At 32.3% G+C, this 18133-nt stretch overlaps 1 protein-coding gene across 1 annotated transcript; it reads right to left on the bottom strand.

Moving 5' to 3' along the window:
• Nucleotides 1–1556: 1556 nt before the first annotated feature.
• On the bottom strand, nt 1557–17511 carry LOC134694804 (hexokinase-2-like). Its single transcript, XM_063555867.1, has 13 exons — nt 17305–17511; nt 16343–16457; nt 15421–15589; nt 13517–13656; nt 11238–11316; nt 8863–9002; nt 8232–8337; nt 6467–6546; nt 6022–6134; nt 5508–5663; nt 3907–4058; nt 3411–3544; nt 1557–1955 (listed from the first exon to the last, which is right to left on the bottom strand). Exons 2-13 carry the CDS (start codon nt 16400–16402, stop codon nt 1866–1868), a joined length of 1419 nt encoding a protein of 472 aa, XP_063411937.1. The 5' UTR covers nt 16403–16457; nt 17305–17511; the 3' UTR covers nt 1557–1865.
• Between the last annotated feature and the right edge of the window lie 622 nt (nt 17512–18133).

Consider the following 18133-nt stretch of genomic DNA (forward strand, 5'->3'; position numbering starts at 1 on the left):
ATATTAGATTTTTTGCATGTGTTTAATTTCTTATTTATAACATATTGCTCTTATAAAAATTTGAGATATTCTTCTAATCCTGACTTTATACATATAATATAGTACTAACTTCAAATTCATTTAGTGTCTGGTCAAAATATGTCTTATTTGCCAAAAAAACATAACTTCTTTTTTATATTTAAAAAAAAATACAGATATTATAAACAGAACCGAAATAATACTGCTAATGAGGCGTATTTTTTAATCATCCATGGAGCAATTTATTTAAATTTTAAAGTTTCAGAAATATAATTCTATGATATATTAATATAAACCTTAGCATTACACAAATTATTATAATTATCGTAATCGCTATAAAATTTATAACAACTGTATAAAAAAAGCATAACAAAATGGCAATTAGACGCTATATGAACAAAGCACATACGCAGAAAGTAAAGACCATACAAAACATGTCTATAGCTGAATAACATCGTACCATAATGAGGAGCGTATAATACAGAACTACAACAAGAATATTACTAAATATTACTAAATAGACTAACAGAAAATAGTTAAAGGTACCAGAATTACAATTAAGTACGCCAGACGCGCGTTCGTCTACATAAAACTCATCAGTGACGCTCATATCAAAATAGTTATAACCCAAACAAATACAAAGTTGAAGAGCATTGAGGATCCAAAATTCCAAATAAAGTGCGCAAAATATGACTAAGGTAATATATGCCTGGGATAAAAAATAAAACTTCAGTTTTTCGAAAAATTCAAAGTTTGGTAAACAGAAAATTTATAAAAATGACCACATAATTGATATTCATGTCAACACCGAAGTGCTGACTACTGGGCTGGTGATACCCTCGGGGACGAAACGTCCTCCAGCAGAGGCATCGAACCAGTGGTGTAAATAGTTATCAAAGGTACCAGAATTATAATTTAGTACGCCAGACGAGCGTTTTGTCTACATAAGACTCATCAGTGACGCTAATATCAAAATAACCGAAACAAATACAAAGTTGAAGAGCATTGAGGATCCAAAATTCCAAACAAGTTGTGCCAAATACGGCTAATGTAATCTATGCCTGGGATAAGAAAATCCTTAGTCCTTCGAAAAATTCAAAGTTTTGTAAACAGGAAATTTATAAAAATGACAACATAATTGATATTCATGTCAACACCGAAGTGCTGACTACTGGGCTGGTGATACCCTCGGGGACGAAACATCCACCAGCAAAGGCATCGACCCAGTTGTGTAAATAGTTATCAAGGGTACCAGAATTATGATTTAGTACGCCAGACGCGCGTTTCATCTACATAAGACTCATCAGTGACGCTCATATCAAAATATACTAAGACAATAAAAATGAACACTATGAAAGGTAACTAAGATGATTAATAACACCAGTACCTAGAACATTTTCTTCAATATCATCCTGTTTTATTTGTGAATACAACATATAAAAACTAAAGACTCAGCAACACGAACCCCATCTAAAACGGGGAGTGATCCTAAGGGCCTCACAAAGTTATACTACAAAAACTGAATATATGACACAACATTCAAAACATAATTTCCTCTTTTTAATAGCAAATGCATTCGACCATTTACATATGATATATTACAAACAATGATCAAGTTGTATTGTCATGCATTTTTGTCAGATATGCATACCCCAAAGATGTTTCTCCATTTTTGTCATAAATGCATAGATCAAGAATGTTTCTCCAATGTTTCTCCATGAGTTTTGTAAGAAATAAAGAGATAAATGATGTTTCTCCATAGAAATGGCATGTATTTTTTTCAGAATTATATAGCTGAAGAATGCTTTTCCATAGAAATGTCATACATTTTGTACTATTGATATAGATCAATGATTTTTCTCCAAATCTTTCATTGCAACAGCTGCTACAAAGGCGGCACCTTCACCGCTACCATCCTTGAGAAGAAATAACTTAACCTGAAACAAAGTACTAGGTTTATTGATTGATTGGTTGAGAGTGTTTAACGGAACTAAAACTACACTTTAAGTCAAAAACAAAATATAAGATAGAAAGGTATTTGTGGTGTATAGCTCTTCGTCATTTTTAATAAGCTTTGAATCTAAAATATTTTAGCCTTAAGCATCACTGAAGATGGTCGGAATGTCTACTGGTGCAGAAATATAAGTACAGTTTATGTTAACATAAAAATCATGAATATAACTTCAGTTTTGTTCTGCTTTTTCTATTACTGTAAACCAACTTATTTTCGCGGATACTTTATTTCGCGTTTAGCCCTTTCGATTCCATTTCGCAGTAATTAAATTTCGCGATTTTCTAACTAACTTGATGTAGTTAAATAAGGAAAGATGCAAGTTTTACATATTCGCGACGATTTAAATTAGCGTTATTTTTCTACTCGCACAAATCGCGAAAATAAATCGCTCGCAAAATTTACTTGGTTTACAGTATGACAACGACGTTTAAATAAAGCAAGTAGCAAACTTTCGATACAATTTCCATCGATTGTGATCTTGAAACTGTTATGAATGTTCGCTATTCTGAAACAACAATAAAATTGAGAAAGGAAATGGTGAATATGTCAAAGCGACAACCACCCGACAATAGAGCAGACAACAGCCGAAGGCGACCAATGGGTCTTCAATGTAGCGGGAATTCCCGCACCTGTAGGTGTCCCTCAGCTGACCCCTAAAATATGCATAACAGTACAGTGACAATGGACGTCATACTAAACTCTGAATTATACAAAAGAAACTTAAATTTAAAATCATACAAGACTAACAAAGGCCAGAGGCTCCTGACTTGGGACAGGCGCAAAATTGCGGCGGGGTTAAACATGTTTATGAGATCAAAACATGAACACTTTATAAAAGACTTTTTTAAAAATTGTAACTCTATAAAATACAGAACTTAAAAACAACAAGCGAAAACAAGTTGCAGGTCCATGTTCTTGTTTTTGAGATATCAGACGTTGAATAAATAACGATTTAAAAATAAAATTAAGTGAAACTTAATGGATTCAACTTGAGGTCTCTGAAAAGTAAAAGACAATTGTTAAACTTACTTATGTTCAGTAGTTGTCGTTTGTTATTGTGGTTCATAAGTGTTTCTCGTTTTTTGAGGGTTTTTTTTATAGATAAGACCATTTTCTTTTCAATTTGCGTGATTTTACACTAGTCATTTTTGGAGTCCGGTACAGCTTGCTGTTCGATGTGAGCCATGGCACCGTGTTGAAGACTGTACTTTGACCTGTAGTGGTTTAGATTTATAAATTGTGACTTGGAGGGAGAGTTGTCTCGTGGACACTCATACCACGTCTTTTAATATCTATTAAGTATGTAACAACTCATAAAGAAAATAATGTATATCCATTACAATACGATCCTTTATCAATTTTCAGTTATATGATTTACCTTAACGTCAGGCAGTAATCTGTTTAATACTTCCAGCATGTGTTTATGGTAGTTGGGATGATGTTCGTACAGGGAACCATCAATACCTACTGATATTTCTTTCTTTTCCATACGCTTTAAAAGCACTGTTAAAGCTACAAAAGTACATAAGTTGTCAGTGACTGAGCTACTAACATGTAAACATCAATTTGTGATCTTACTATACCTAAATAAGTAAAACTTAGGTAATTACACAATTTCCTCATAAATAAAATATAAGTTAATTAATTTAATCAAGCATATTTACATTTTAAACATGTGGATTATATGGACAGTTGTTTCTACGTAAATAATTTTGATGTGTTCTATAGTATTCCATAATTAATCAAATTAAAATAGCATAATTTTGTTCTCAGGATAAAAAAAACAAATATTCTTTAAAAAACACATATTCAAAATGTTAAAAGATTGATGCAATAAAGCAATGCTTACAATATGTACAAATGAAATAAATTACCTGTCGCTACAATGTATGCACCTCTCTGTGACACTAAGTAACACACTTCTTTGACTAGACCGATATCTTCTTCTGTAACACGTGTGTCATTGCCATGTAAATCAAATTCTTTCAGAACATTCAGAGTATTGTTATTGCTACCATCTGTTTCGCTATATTAAAAAAAGAATGCATTGCTTTATCATGTTTAATCTTAGTTTATATTTCAAAAAGTACTTATTCTTATTAAGCTTAAAACAGGTAAAATGTTTATGTTTTTTTCCGTTAAGAACATATATACCAAACGGGATATGGTTTAAGTGTAAATTACGACAGCAGTCTTACCTAACATAAACCAAATGACAACTAAAGATGGAGATATTATTCGTATGCATATGTCTGTGACTGAAAACTTTGACAGTGCATTTAAGGACCTTGGCCTACTGTGGATTCATTATAATTCGTCGGATACCAATTGTCATGGATTTCGTGGGTACAGGTGAAACACGAAATTAAATGTTCAACGAATTACAAAATATCTATAGGATTATATGCAGACTTCGGCGAAACCACGAAATTGAATATCCATAAGCATGCAAGGTTTCGGTAATCCACGAAAATTGGTACCCACGAAATAAATGAATCCACAGTATTAAAGGTCTAAGTGGTGCAACTACTGTATCACTAGTTTATAACCACTGAAATTATGACTCATTTCGACTCCAATCGTCACAGATTATGATTGACAGTTTTCCAATCGATGGTCGGTGTAAGTATCATCTGGCTCTCTGGTGTCCTTTTGGCAAAAAATGATCTTCCAAACATAGTGTTGTACGTTTCGTTATAAACCAATCAATCAATACTGACCTCTAGTTCTGTTATGTTTGTGTGTTGTTGCGTTACTGTCTCATCAGTGTATAAATTTTAACTAACTCGACAGTGACATCTTATGAACGCATTGTGTAAATAATTTATACATTTGTTATGTATGATTAGGATATCCGTTAATGGTAAAATAGATGCATTAAATTGTGAGATAAAACAGGTCAAAGATACCAGGCTTGTCTATGCCAGAAGCTCGCTTCGTCTACAGTAAGAAACATATCAGTGACGCTGGAAAAAAAGGGAAAGGCCGAAAACAGTACAGAATGTGCAGTTGATTTTGACTGTGCTGATCGATTTCAATCAGTTCAGAATAAACTCATCATAGATACCAGGATAAAATGTAGTATACGCCAGACGCCCGTTTCGTCTACAAAAGACTCATCAGAGATGTTCGAATCCAAACAAGTTAAAAAGGCCAAATAAAGTACGAAGTTGAAGCGCATTGAGGACCAAAATTCCTAAACGTTTTGCCAAATACAGCTAAGGTAATCCATGCCTGAGGTAGAAAAGCCTTAGTATTTCAAAAAGTTCAAAAATGTGTAAACAGTATAAATATAACAATATCAATGACATGCATATATAGCTAGTGATAATACACGATGCACTACTGGTTTTTTAAATACATGAACGACTATGTGTCACACTTCTATTTGCACAACTGCTATAATATGGTTCAAATTGGCCAACATTATCAGGTTCGCGAGTAATCATAGTTCTAATATGCTATTGTCACTTACCTTTCAATAGATGCCACACTTTTGGCATTGAGTGACCATCGAGTATCTAATTTCTTGGAAGATTTTCCATTAAAAAGGGTTTTATTATCTATCAATTTTACTAAACACAATCTAACAAGTTCACCAATATACATTCCACTGAAGGATTTTTCTAATCTACAATAGACAAAATACATCATTATTTTACAAATACATTGTTTACCAAGTTTTACAAGAATGCAAAAGCTCTTTAATGATACCAGGCATAAAATTTTGAACGCCAGAAGGTAGTTTATTTACTGATTTCAGAAATCATCCCTTAAACATGTCAAACATGTAGTCTATTATATTAACTTGGAGCAATGTATTTGAAATTACTACATACGGTATTGGTTATAAACAAATACTCTCAAACAAAAGCATTCTCTCTTTTATCCCTGTTTACCTTTATTAAGATAAATAACATACATGTAGGAAGTATAAATATTATTTCTTAACTTTACTATAAAGGTCTAATTTAAAAAAAAATACTTACGTATACGAATCTGGGTGGTTAGAGAACTTATTGATTTCTCTTTCAAATTCATTCTTGTAAAAATCTAAACATCCATTGTCTCCTAAAGCTCCCCATTCAACGTCAACAAGAATCTGAGATAAAAAAAAATATTTTTTTTGTTTTCACTAATCTTTTTTGTTAATAGAATGTATATCACAATTAACTAAGTTACAATATGATTAGCCCGGTCTATTATTACTCATTGCCGCACACAACGTATGAACCAAGGCATACTTTTTTTTTATTTTCTTAATACTTGTTAACAAATGTGAACAAATAAAGAAACATGTGTGTTTTCATTTAATCGAATAAAATCAATCGACTTACTTTTAGTGCATATAAATAAAACAAACGTAGGGTATGTGATAATAAACCTACAAACAAGGATAACAATTTATAAAAAATACTGATAAGATTAACACACCTTGTCTGAATGAGCATCTTCTGTGCTAACTCTTTTATATCGTGCTCTGTCTTCCACTATACATGCATTTGATCCAGTCCCTAAACAAATAAAAACAGATCAATGAAAAAAGCTCTTTATAGGCTTCTTTGTCGTCCAACACTACTCTTCTTTTTATTTTTGCATCAGGAACGCTAACGAAGGTAGACATAGGTTCAGAAAAATAACTATAACTTAATACTATGAGTACGTTTATGTTAACCATTGTAAATTAAAAAAAGATTCTAAGCTTTTAATTACATAAAATTGAAAAACCATTAAATCCTTAAAATCCCTCAAACAAGAAAGCCAGAGATATAACACTATATGACATTTTCAGTAGAAAGTTTTTACAACATAAGTTTAACCATCAAGCCTAAAAAAAACTCTACAACAAAACGTGTTGATTACAAGTAAGAAATAATGTATTTAGAACATAAACGATACTTCCGGTACTTCGTTACAGTGTTATGAATAGAGTCACAACTTTGATCTGAGCAGCATACATTTGTAGTGTATCATTAAATTTTATTTTGAATGATACAACCTATAACATATTGTTCTCATGATTTAAGTTTCACTTGACGCGTTGATAACATTTCAAATGATTTGCATAGTATTGTGTAATCTCTGAAATCACTGTTGCACAATTTTGGTTTTGTAATTATTCTTGTCTGGTAAGACGTAATCTACTATGATTTATAACACATCAGTGATCATCATTTAATTAAAATTGCTCGTGCACAACTTATTAATACGAAAGTGGTGACCTAACAAGTTCAACAATAATCAAAACAAGTGAAGTAAGATATGTGCAATGATGTGTTCGTTTTTGAACGCAACAGTTGGTAATCTTACAGATATACAGGGTATCCGTTTAGCAAAATGTAAACGCTTATGTTTCTCTCCTTTGCCATTTTTATTTGAAAAAAAAATACATCCATTTTATTTCACTGTTTACAAAATTTGGAATTTTTGAAATACTAAGGCTTTTCTACCTCAGGCATAGATAACCTTAGCTGTATTTGGCAACACTTTTAGAAATTTTGGTCCTCAAAGCTCTTCAACTTCGTACTTTTTTGGCCTTTTTCACTTTTTTGGATTCGAGCGTCACTGATGAGTCTTTTTTAGACGAAACGCGCGTCTGGCGAATAGACAAATTTTAGTCCTTGTATCTATGATGAGTTTATTTGATTGCACTCCGTTCGTATTGGCTGCACTTGTTGGTGTCAATATGACGTCTCTATTGTGTATTAATAGCAGGCGATTGTAGAATGAACTATGTCGCATACACCAGATAAAATAAAGTATTCCAATGTTACCATTCCTTCTAGAAAACACCAATAAAACATCAACTCCTATAATCTCAAACCCTTAAAATTTTGCATTTAACGCAGCAATTTGCAAAAAAACTTTTAGCCTAGGCATCACAGAAACAGCAAAAACTTAATTTCACTTCAATGTATTTTTATTGAAGTAACGCAACCTTTCATACTTGCTAAATTAAAAGCAATATTATTTAAACTTTCCTGTAATAAATGGGGGTAGTGTTGCTAAGTCTTAAGTTGTACATGTTACATGTACGTTTTGTGTACTAATGTTTGTCAGTTTGACTTTTTCTTTTTAAGTATGGCACAATCAGTTTATTTTAGATTTATGAGTTTGAATGTCTCTCTTATATTTTCCTACCTTCTTTTTTAAGTGATTTATACATGTACCGCTAAATTTGTAAGGACAATTTTCTAACCTAATATTAAACTAGCTGTGCATTGTTTGTCTGCATATATTGATGCCATTAAAGTCCCCGTTGAATCTCCTATCCTTGCTACTACGTTAACTGCAGGTGATACACCCTGAAATAAAATCAAGAGAAAGACTGTGAAATATAACGACAAAACTATTCATATTCATAAAAACGGTATAATTTTATTATATAACCGAAACTTCCGACATTCTCGATTTAACTCATACCGCATCGGTTTTTTTTCCTAATTTGTAACTATAGAACAGTACATTATGTAAAGAGGAGAGAAGAAAAATTTAAAAAAAAAGGAGAATGATTATCTTGGGCCTTTCTGAATAAATAAATAAATAAAAGGAAAATGGACTTTTAACACAATGTGTTTGTATGAACTTTAATATTTTTTGTTTTGTTATTGACGCATAAAAGGTTGTTTTAGTTGGCATGTTGCATTATCTATAAAGCAAATGTAACTGTATGCGTATAATACTGAGTGAGCTCATGTTTAATGGTAACAAAACATATCTTTATTTCGTTCATAGAGTTGCTTAACATTTCATACCTTTGTATTCTTATCGTGTAAAATTAACAATCGTTACCATTGGCTATGTCATAATTGCAAACTTTGAATAGTTACCCCAAGTCTGTGAAGGGCGTCCTCTAATAGAATACAAGGGTCTAACCCTACACCGGTGGTACACTGAAAACTTTTTGTCCAAGTTTTTATAGTACAATGTTTTAGACTAGTCTGTTCTGATGGAAAGGAAAATGTAAAACCTGAAATTAAAACATAGTCATAGAGGAGAGACATACATGTATATATGCATGTGTTTTGTGCGTTGTGCGTGTAGTTTACTGTTGATTTTTTTATTTTCATGTGTACCAATTTTCGTGGATTTCATGTTCGTGGATATCTAAATTCGTGGTTTTTCCGTAGTCTGCATACAAGCCTTTGGGAAATTTGTCGTTTGTTGAACATTTAATTTCGTGGTTCCTATGTATACACGAAATCAAAGACAATTGGTATCCAATGTCATTTTGAACAGTAATTAATGAACAGTAAAAGGTGGATAAGAATCTGTATATGGAATGTGCCTTATGAACATATATAGGAAGATGTGGTATGAGTACCAATGAGACAACTCTGCATCCAAGTCACAATTTATAAAAGTAAACCATTATAGGTACTAGTAAACATACGGTCTTCAACACGGAACCTAACACCGTACATCAAACTATAAAAGGTCTAAAAAATTACTAATTTAAAACTATTTAAAACGGGACAAACCAACGAACTAATCTTTATAAAAAACGAAAAACGAGAAATATTTACGAACCATATAAACAAAGACAACTACTAAACATCAGATTCTTGACTTATGACAGGTGAAAACAAATGAATATGAAGATAAATAGATACAAGGCTCCGTGTTGAAGACCGTATTTTGACCTATAATGGTTTACTTTCACAAATTGTGACTGGGATGAAGAGTTGTCCCGTTGCCACTTATATTCCATCTTCTCATAATTATTATCTTTCCAGGGCGTCACTTTTGTACACAGTTAATTCCTGCATTAAGTGTAGCAGTTTACTTGTTAATACTGTCGTGGGCAATTTTTTTTATTTTCAACTTATGTACAAGGTTTAAATATTCATTTTCCTATTCCTCTTGGTATAACAAAATTGTCTTCCCCTTAGTTATATGTATCGGTTTATAATTGCTGTTATACACCTTTCCATACATTATTCTCATACTAGTAAGAGTATTGTCCAAATGGTTATGCTAGGATTGCCTGGAAGGCGTCACAGAAAAATATTAAAAAGCGCCTTTCAAGACGTCATAATCATTTGGACTAGTAAGATTACTGACATGGCACCTAGCTCAGTAAAAGAGGCCCGATTTTGTTTTTCCTTTTATTTTCTTTTGTATATTCAAAATGTAAATTACCAGTTACGAACACATCGATTACGTTACCTCTTATCTTTCACATGTATTGTGAATTGTATGCGACTGCCATACAAGTGAGAGGTTTAGCTACCTATAAAACCAGGTATCACCAGCCCAGTAGTCAGCACTTCGGTGTTGACATGAATATCAATTATATGGTCATTTTTATAAATTTTCTGTTTACAAAACTTTGAATTTTTCGAAAAACTAATGATTTTCTTACCCCAGGAGTAGATTACCTTAGCCGTATTTGGCACAACTTTTTGGAATTTTGGGTCCTCAATGCTCTTCAGCTTTGTATTTGTTTGGCTTTTTAACTATTTCGATCTGAGCGTCACTGATGAGTCTTATGTAGACGAAACGCGCGTCTGGCGTATAAAATTATAACCCTGGTACTTTTGATAACTATAATCAATCCCCCACTTTCTTCATTTGAAAATGCCTGTACCAAGTCAGGAATAGAGCACTGGTTATCCATTCGTTTGGTGTATTTGAGATTTTGACTTTGCCATTCTTAAAATTAGGGACTTTCCGTTTTGAATTTTCCTCGGAGTTCAGTATTTTTGTGATTTATTTTTTTTGAACTGATCAGTGCAAAATATATAAGCCACATCACATGAGACATTCTGGGTTAGATACTATGTTTATCACGTCTCATCAGACATACCGAGTGTGGAAGGTTAATCACATAGAAAAACTAACTTCGTCAGATACCAGGTTTGATGTTTCACGAACCCTGCCGAGTGAGATAGTTTGTTCCTGTCTAATACAACTTATCGATAGACTTATATAATATATTTATTATTTATTTTGTACGTTAACATAAGAAACATAAAATTGAGAATGGAAATGGGGAATGTGTCAAAGAGACAACAAACCGACCAAATAAAAAAAAAAAAAACAACAGCAGAAGGTCACCAACAGGTCTTCGATGTAGCGAGAAATTCCCGCACCCGGAGGCGTCCTTCAGCTGGCCCCTAAACAAATATATACTAGTTCTGACAGAATACAAATATAGACCTCACTTACCAAAATATATTTTTACATATTTAACTAGACTTACCCAGAGGGATAGGTTTGTCATTTCTTACTTCTTCGTCATGTAAGAAAGTTTGTATAGATGCTGCTATTTGGTCAAACACCTAAAATCATGATGATTATAATTATATCAAATATTTTGTTTGTAATACAAATTCTTTTATTATATTAAGCAAGTTTGGCATTATAAAATGGTCCGAGTACACAGTTATTTCGTAGTGCATTTCTTTTAGACAATAAATGAAAATTAAAAAAATCCCACCTGCGCTTTCTCAATAATATTTTTACAGTGTGTTGTACTACTTTTGGGACAAATTATATCAAAATTATAGAAAACTTCATCAGCTCTAACTCAAAATATGGACAATTTTATGTTAAGGGGGTCTTGCAATCTTTTGACAGCTTCCGAAGTGCTAAATTTTGACCTTTTTCAGCTGGACCTTATCACTAGATATAGGAAGATGTGGTGTGAGTGCCAATGAGACAACTCTCCATCCAAATAACAATTTAAAAATTAAACCATTATAGGTTAAAGTACGGCCTTCAACACGGAGCCTTGGCTCACACCGAACAACAAGCTATAAAGGGCCCCAAAATTACTAGTGTAAAACCATTCAAACGGAAAAACCAACGGTCTAATCTATATAAACAAAACGAGAAACACGTATATATTACATAAACAAACGACAACTACTGTACTTAACATTAATATTTATGACCCAATTTTTTTTACAGTGTCATTTGACCCCCCTACTTGCTATATGAGGCATAAAACATGGAGAAATAACTTTGGAAGGGGTATAACAAAAGTTGACAAGTAACACACTGTCCACACTAAGGACTATATTCGTGGACAACGAAAATCAAAGGACGATGGCAGTATATTTTATTTGTCAAATGATGTACATTGCTGCCGATAAATTAAAATGACGTCTAAATGCATGCCAAACGTTGGTATCGATATATTAAATGGGGTAGTCCAGTTCGGGGTTTGTATAAATGCATGCCAAACGTTGGTATCGATATATTAAATGGGGTGGTCCAGTTCCGGTTTTGAATTGCGATGTTTATGAGTTGATTAGTTTCTAGCACAACATTTGGAATCTGGTTCAGGGTTGGTTTTTTTTGTTTTTTTGTTTTTTTTTATAGTATCTTAATATATCCGATCTCTTTATTTATGACATCTTTTAATTTTATATTTAATTGGTTTAAAAAAATTATTAATTAACATTGTACGTCATGAAACTCAACGTGCATATCGAGATAAAAAAAAAATGCACAATTATTTTAAACTAAAAACCAAAAACCAAACATTTGTATAATTAATAAATATAAATCTGGAATTTTAATTTCTTATCTATAGATTAGTTTTAACAATAATATACGGTTAGCTTCCTCCGATATTAACGATTTTCCTTACAAAAACAAATATTATCAAAGACTTCAGTATTAATCTGAATTGAGTAAAAGCTTTAATTTTGCTATGATAAAGTTGTTTGTCTCTTGGCGGTGAGGCGACAAGAAAGTGTAGGATCAGCAAGGAGATAGATTTGATTTCAATCAGATTGATTCAGTACAACAAATGCGTGTTTCATCTTAGAACTAAGACTCATCAGTGGTGCTCGATGGAAAAACCTTAGTAAACCCAAATCAATAACGATTTTTAAGCAATCTAATTAAAATATTGATCTCTGATTACGTTATACTGCATATGAGCTATGCAGTATAACGTAATCAGAGATCAATATGTTAATTAGATTGATTTTTAAGTGCACTAAACATGAGAATTCAGAGACGTTTGCCATATCGGGCTAAAACAACTATGAATACATTATACCAGGGGGAGGCAAACTTTTGATTTAATTGTTTCTAATGATTTTAAAATATTATGAACTTTCTGTACGTAAATTACAGAAATTTTTGATTAATTGATCGATGTTTAACGCCACTTGTACCGCTGTTGACTTATTTGTGGGGGTCACTTTTTATTGGTGATAATCGCTGATGGAAGCCGCAGTACCCGGAAAGCCACCAACCTTCGGTTAGAAAGTGACGATAACAGTCAAATAAGACTGTCGACAAACACATATGTCACGTGCAAAACTTGAACACATAAAATCAGTACCGACAGGTTAATGATACATTTACATTTAGTTGGACTATTTAAACGCGGCCATCGAGGCCCCAATTTAAAAAAAAAAGGATGAAATCTCGTCGACTCCACCCAAAGCGGCTTCGACCCTAGTAAAACTAAAACAAAATGTGGCAATTTTTGCTATAAGGCCATTATAACAGTCTAGTTACCTTCTCACATGGTCCCGTTAAAAGCTGTCTATGTATGTTGAAGTATTTTGTTGTTGTTTCTGCTATTCCGTTTACAAATTCTACCAATATTATTCTAAAATGGGTTCCTCCCAAATCTAAGCCTATATATTTACCGTTTTCTGAAGAAGAGAAAAGTATATCATAATTATATAAGAAGATTTATAAATAAAGAGTATTTGAACCATAGACAATCTAAACCGTTTAGCAACAGATTGTTGGTACGAATTCCAGTGATTACATATTATCACTGAACTAGTATATATTTGTTTAGGGGCCAGCTGAAGGACGCCTCCGGGTGCGGGAATTTCTCGCTACATTGAAGACCTGTTGGTGACCTTCTGCTGTTGTGTTTTTTCATTTGGTCGGGTTGTTGTCTCTTTGACACACTCCCCATTTCCATTCTCAATTTTATCACACATCAATAAAAAAACCTACCTAAGACTTGTAAAGGTCATGTTCTTTAGCTACACTGAATGTCTAATATATATGCGTTCGCACTGGTGTTTTTTTTGGTTCTGTTTTAACAGTCCTTATTTTGGAATGGGTAAAATAGATGACTACATGTTATTGTCAAAATCGTCACCCTCGGATCCAATACTAGTATACTAGTAGATAATACAATCGATGGTCTTCACTCGAGGTCAGTTATAATCTTGTACCATATTTGATCACTTAAAAAGTATATTCTGTAGAGTTTTAATATTTGTTCCATTTCACAGCTTGACTGACATGAGATAAAATTAACATCTATAGTTCATTGTACTGCTTTCAATAATGAGCAAAGCCCTTACAGCAAAGTCAGCTATACACATGATTAAAGGCTCTGAAGTCACAAATGTAAAACAATTCAAACGAGTAAACTCACCGCTTAAATAAAGCAGAGCAACAAACGAAAACCACTGAATTACAGGTTCCTGACTTGGGACAGACACATACATAAATAAAGCCTTTTCCTAGACATGAAATACACTGCATCGAAAGTTACTAGTGAAAATATAAGATGGAACAGGCATTTGTCCTCTTTAATTGATACATAAAGATTGCGATCATTAATGCAATGACAGAATGTTGTTAGTCATTGAAGTGGTATCTTGTACTTTTAGAGATTAATATCAATTAGTTTTCTCCTTTACAGTTGAAATAAAACAAAATTGTTTTCATGTTTACTCTGGATTGAAAATCTGTGAAAATCTACCTTCCAAATCTAATAAATCTGCTCAAAAGGGAACAGACCAACTTTAAATGGAATTATGCAAATTATCCAGTGTATCACAAGTATATCTCAAATTGACAATAAATTGCAATATGGTGGTGTCATACTCAGTTTAATTTTAGGAATCAATAAATTGTTTTAACAAATGTATACATATACATATATTAGTAATATAAGATGCATGTAAAAGTTTTTCTTGTTATTATAATAACTTTTAATCTACATTATTCTGAATTACCTTCATTACAAAAAGCATGGAGACAACGTGTTATATGATCTAGCAATAGTAACTCGTAAAGTTAAACAGTCCACTGTATGTAAACAAATTTTACAGACTTGCTTGTAGTAAATGAATAAAATTGATAATTGAAATAGGGAATATATCAAAGACACAATAACCCGACATAAGAGTAGAAAACAGCCCTATGCCACTAAGGAAACCTCTCAATAACCCATTAACTCTATTTTCCTGATACATATCTTCGAAAAGTTATGTACAAAAAAAACTATGTTGAAGATTTTTTTGTTCATTCAGTTTTTTTGTTTTGTTGGATAGCAGCTCTTTCCCTTTTTTAATTGTCGTGAATATAGTTTATCCAAAAACTCCCCTTCATTCAACCTTTTAGTACATGTATATGCCAGATATATGTGTTTTTACATGAAATCTTACCATTGCCTTGTAAAACACCACTGACATAAGTGTAACCCCACCAAAGGTCAGATTTCTTTTGTTCAGATTCATTCGGATTGTTTGCATAATTTATTTGTTCTTCAAAAGTCGACATAAATTTCTGCATATGTTCCTCTGTGAAGATTAGGTCCTGTAGAATGTGGCATACCTGAAATCAGATTTTATACAAGATATATAAACCAACTTTTTGTTAGTCCTCTATCGACGTTTTTTTAGTAGTTTGCTCAAACTACCTTTACATGTCATGATTCGTTCAACTGCATTATAATTATGGTCAGAAACGCACCATCTGCCAGTTTTACGCTTTGTTTACATATCATAATATTTCAATAATATCGTTATGATTATTTTTCTTCTCATTAATTTTATGTTTATACATGTAGCACCTACCTATGGTCATCGAACTCGCCTTCGCCTTCCTTGTTCTTATTGCAAGCATAAAAGTTTATAGTTTATACGCTTTTGAATAAGATGAAATAAAGTTTGTTGATGTTTATGTACATTATACTAAATAAGGCAAGCTTATGTCCGATATTTCTAGTGGAAGAGTAGTGGACGAAGAGTATCGTTATCATATTAAATGATTATATTGCATTCGACGTGTTGCCTTCTTTCAAAATATCAAAATGATACACATTAAAATAAATAGCTTATCTATTGAATGAAATACAATATTTACTTTAAGTACAATGATTTCGGGCCCCTATTAATATATATGGTGGTATTTAAAAATAGTAATTAGAACTTAAAATAGACTTATACTGCGTCTTAGGAGATCAATCAATAGAAATAATTCCAAGGCCGAGAATGTCTCGCCTTGACCAAACAATACACAATGTAGTGGTATAAACATTAAAAAGAGGCAAAAATTACGATGGTACCAATCACATAAAAACCCTACCTTTTTTTGTTTGTCTCCCGCCAAAGCTTGGACGAATGGTCTTCTGTCAACGGATTCCATCGTAGTAATAGCGAACGATTTTGTTTACAGTTAAAACTATATCGAAGTCTGTGAACTGTGAAAGATAATAAGATACAAAGGTTTAAATAACTTGTGTATTTCAATACCAATTATTACAACTGATTTGTGGGTAATTATATAACGCGTTTATTTTCAACAGTTTTAAATTGATATAAACATACGTATAATAGATCTTATATATATATATATGAGTGTGTGTCATTAAAATGCTTTTACATAATTTTACATAATATAGAGGCAAAATTGCTGAAAGATCCTAGCAAAGACATCCTTTTTCCTATTAACTTCCTAATTTACAAAATCAGATTAAGCATGTTAAGTGACTGAATGAGACACATATCACACATTATTATATTATATCATTGATTAAATCTATATCGAAATATCAATATATAATAATTTTAATAATTTTAGCCAGAAGGGAACATATAATTCGATCGCCTCACCAAAATCATATAAAAATTAAATACATCGACATAAGTATGATAAGAAAACAAACACAAACACATGCCAGCTGAATCAATAGTCAACTACATGTACGTTGTGGCATATCACTACTGGAAGAGCACATATCTATATCATGTATAATGTAAAAAAAACCATTCATGCATACACATGCTTCACCATGTTCAGTAAGCGTATAATAATGTAAATTATAAAATTCCACACTTAATATCTCGACCATTTCCGTAAACAGTTATAATATTATGCATAATATAATAAATAACACATGCAACAAAGCAATATTTTGACTGAAAGACGATTGAAATAAAAATAAAATTGAAATCATGCAATAGATTCAGAAAAAAATCCCAATGCAATCAAAACTTATCATTAATTTTACATAATTTGTGGAAACTTGAAGAAATAAGTTATTTTACCTGTTTCTTCTGAATAACAAAAACATCTGTCAATAACACACGTGACATACAATGTAACTCGTTATTTACAGATCAACTACTTTATGAATACAAATGTCATTGAACTGCTGATGAACTCTGGTGAACTCTTGAACTGTTGAAACGGCAAGTCGTATATTTATATCATGGTAGCAATTATTACGCTTATCTACAGCCTATCAATGACAGTTTGACTTCTGTTTGACAAAAAAAATCAAAAAAATCTATACCTTTGACCACTGGTCAAGCTTGTCAAGTTACAGGACATATTTATCAACTATAAGCCACCGTACGACTTTCAGCAATGAGCAAAGTCCACACCGTATAGTCAGCTATCAATGGCCCTGAAATGTAAAACAATTCAAATGAGAGAACTATCGGCCTATAATCTATGATAAAAAAAAATAGAGCAACAACCGAATATGTAACATATAAACAAACGACATCCACTGAATTACAGGCTCCTGACTTGGGACAGGCACATACATAGAGAATGTGGCGGGGTTAAACATGGTATCGGGATCCCAACCCTCCCGGTTACCTTGGACAGTGGTGTACGGAACAGAACAACATAAGAACGAACTATAAAAATCAGATGAAAAAGATTTAAAACTCATCAGATGCATAAGGACACAAATATAAATTTGAATCGTTTTACATTGTCTTATCGGGGCCTTTTATAGCTCATTGTTGAAGGTCGTACGGTAGGCTATAGTTGTTAATGTTTCTTTCATTTTGATCTTTTGTGGATAGTTCTCATTGGCAATCATACCACATCTTCTTTTATATAATGAAAAAAATCATACATCTA

The sequence above is a fragment of the Mytilus trossulus genome, chromosome 13 (genome assembly GCF_036588685.1).
Source record: "Mytilus trossulus isolate FHL-02 chromosome 13, PNRI_Mtr1.1.1.hap1, whole genome shotgun sequence".
In the NCBI taxonomy this organism is placed as follows: domain Eukaryota; kingdom Metazoa; phylum Mollusca; class Bivalvia; order Mytilida; family Mytilidae; genus Mytilus; species Mytilus trossulus.

Coding starts and splice junctions, on each gene's coding strand:
- LOC134694804 (XM_063555867.1), bottom strand. CDS start 16,402: ATGGAATCCGTTGACAGAAGACCATTCGTCCAAGCTTTGGCGGGAGAC. Junction 8,338..8,862: donor ACGCCCTTCACAGACTTGGG/GTAACTATTCAA, acceptor ATTTTATTTCAG/GGTGTATCACCTGCAGTTAA. Junction 1,956..3,410: donor GATTACTGCCTGACGTTAAG/GTAAATCATATA, acceptor ACTTTGTTTCAG/GTTAAGTTATTTCTTCTCAA.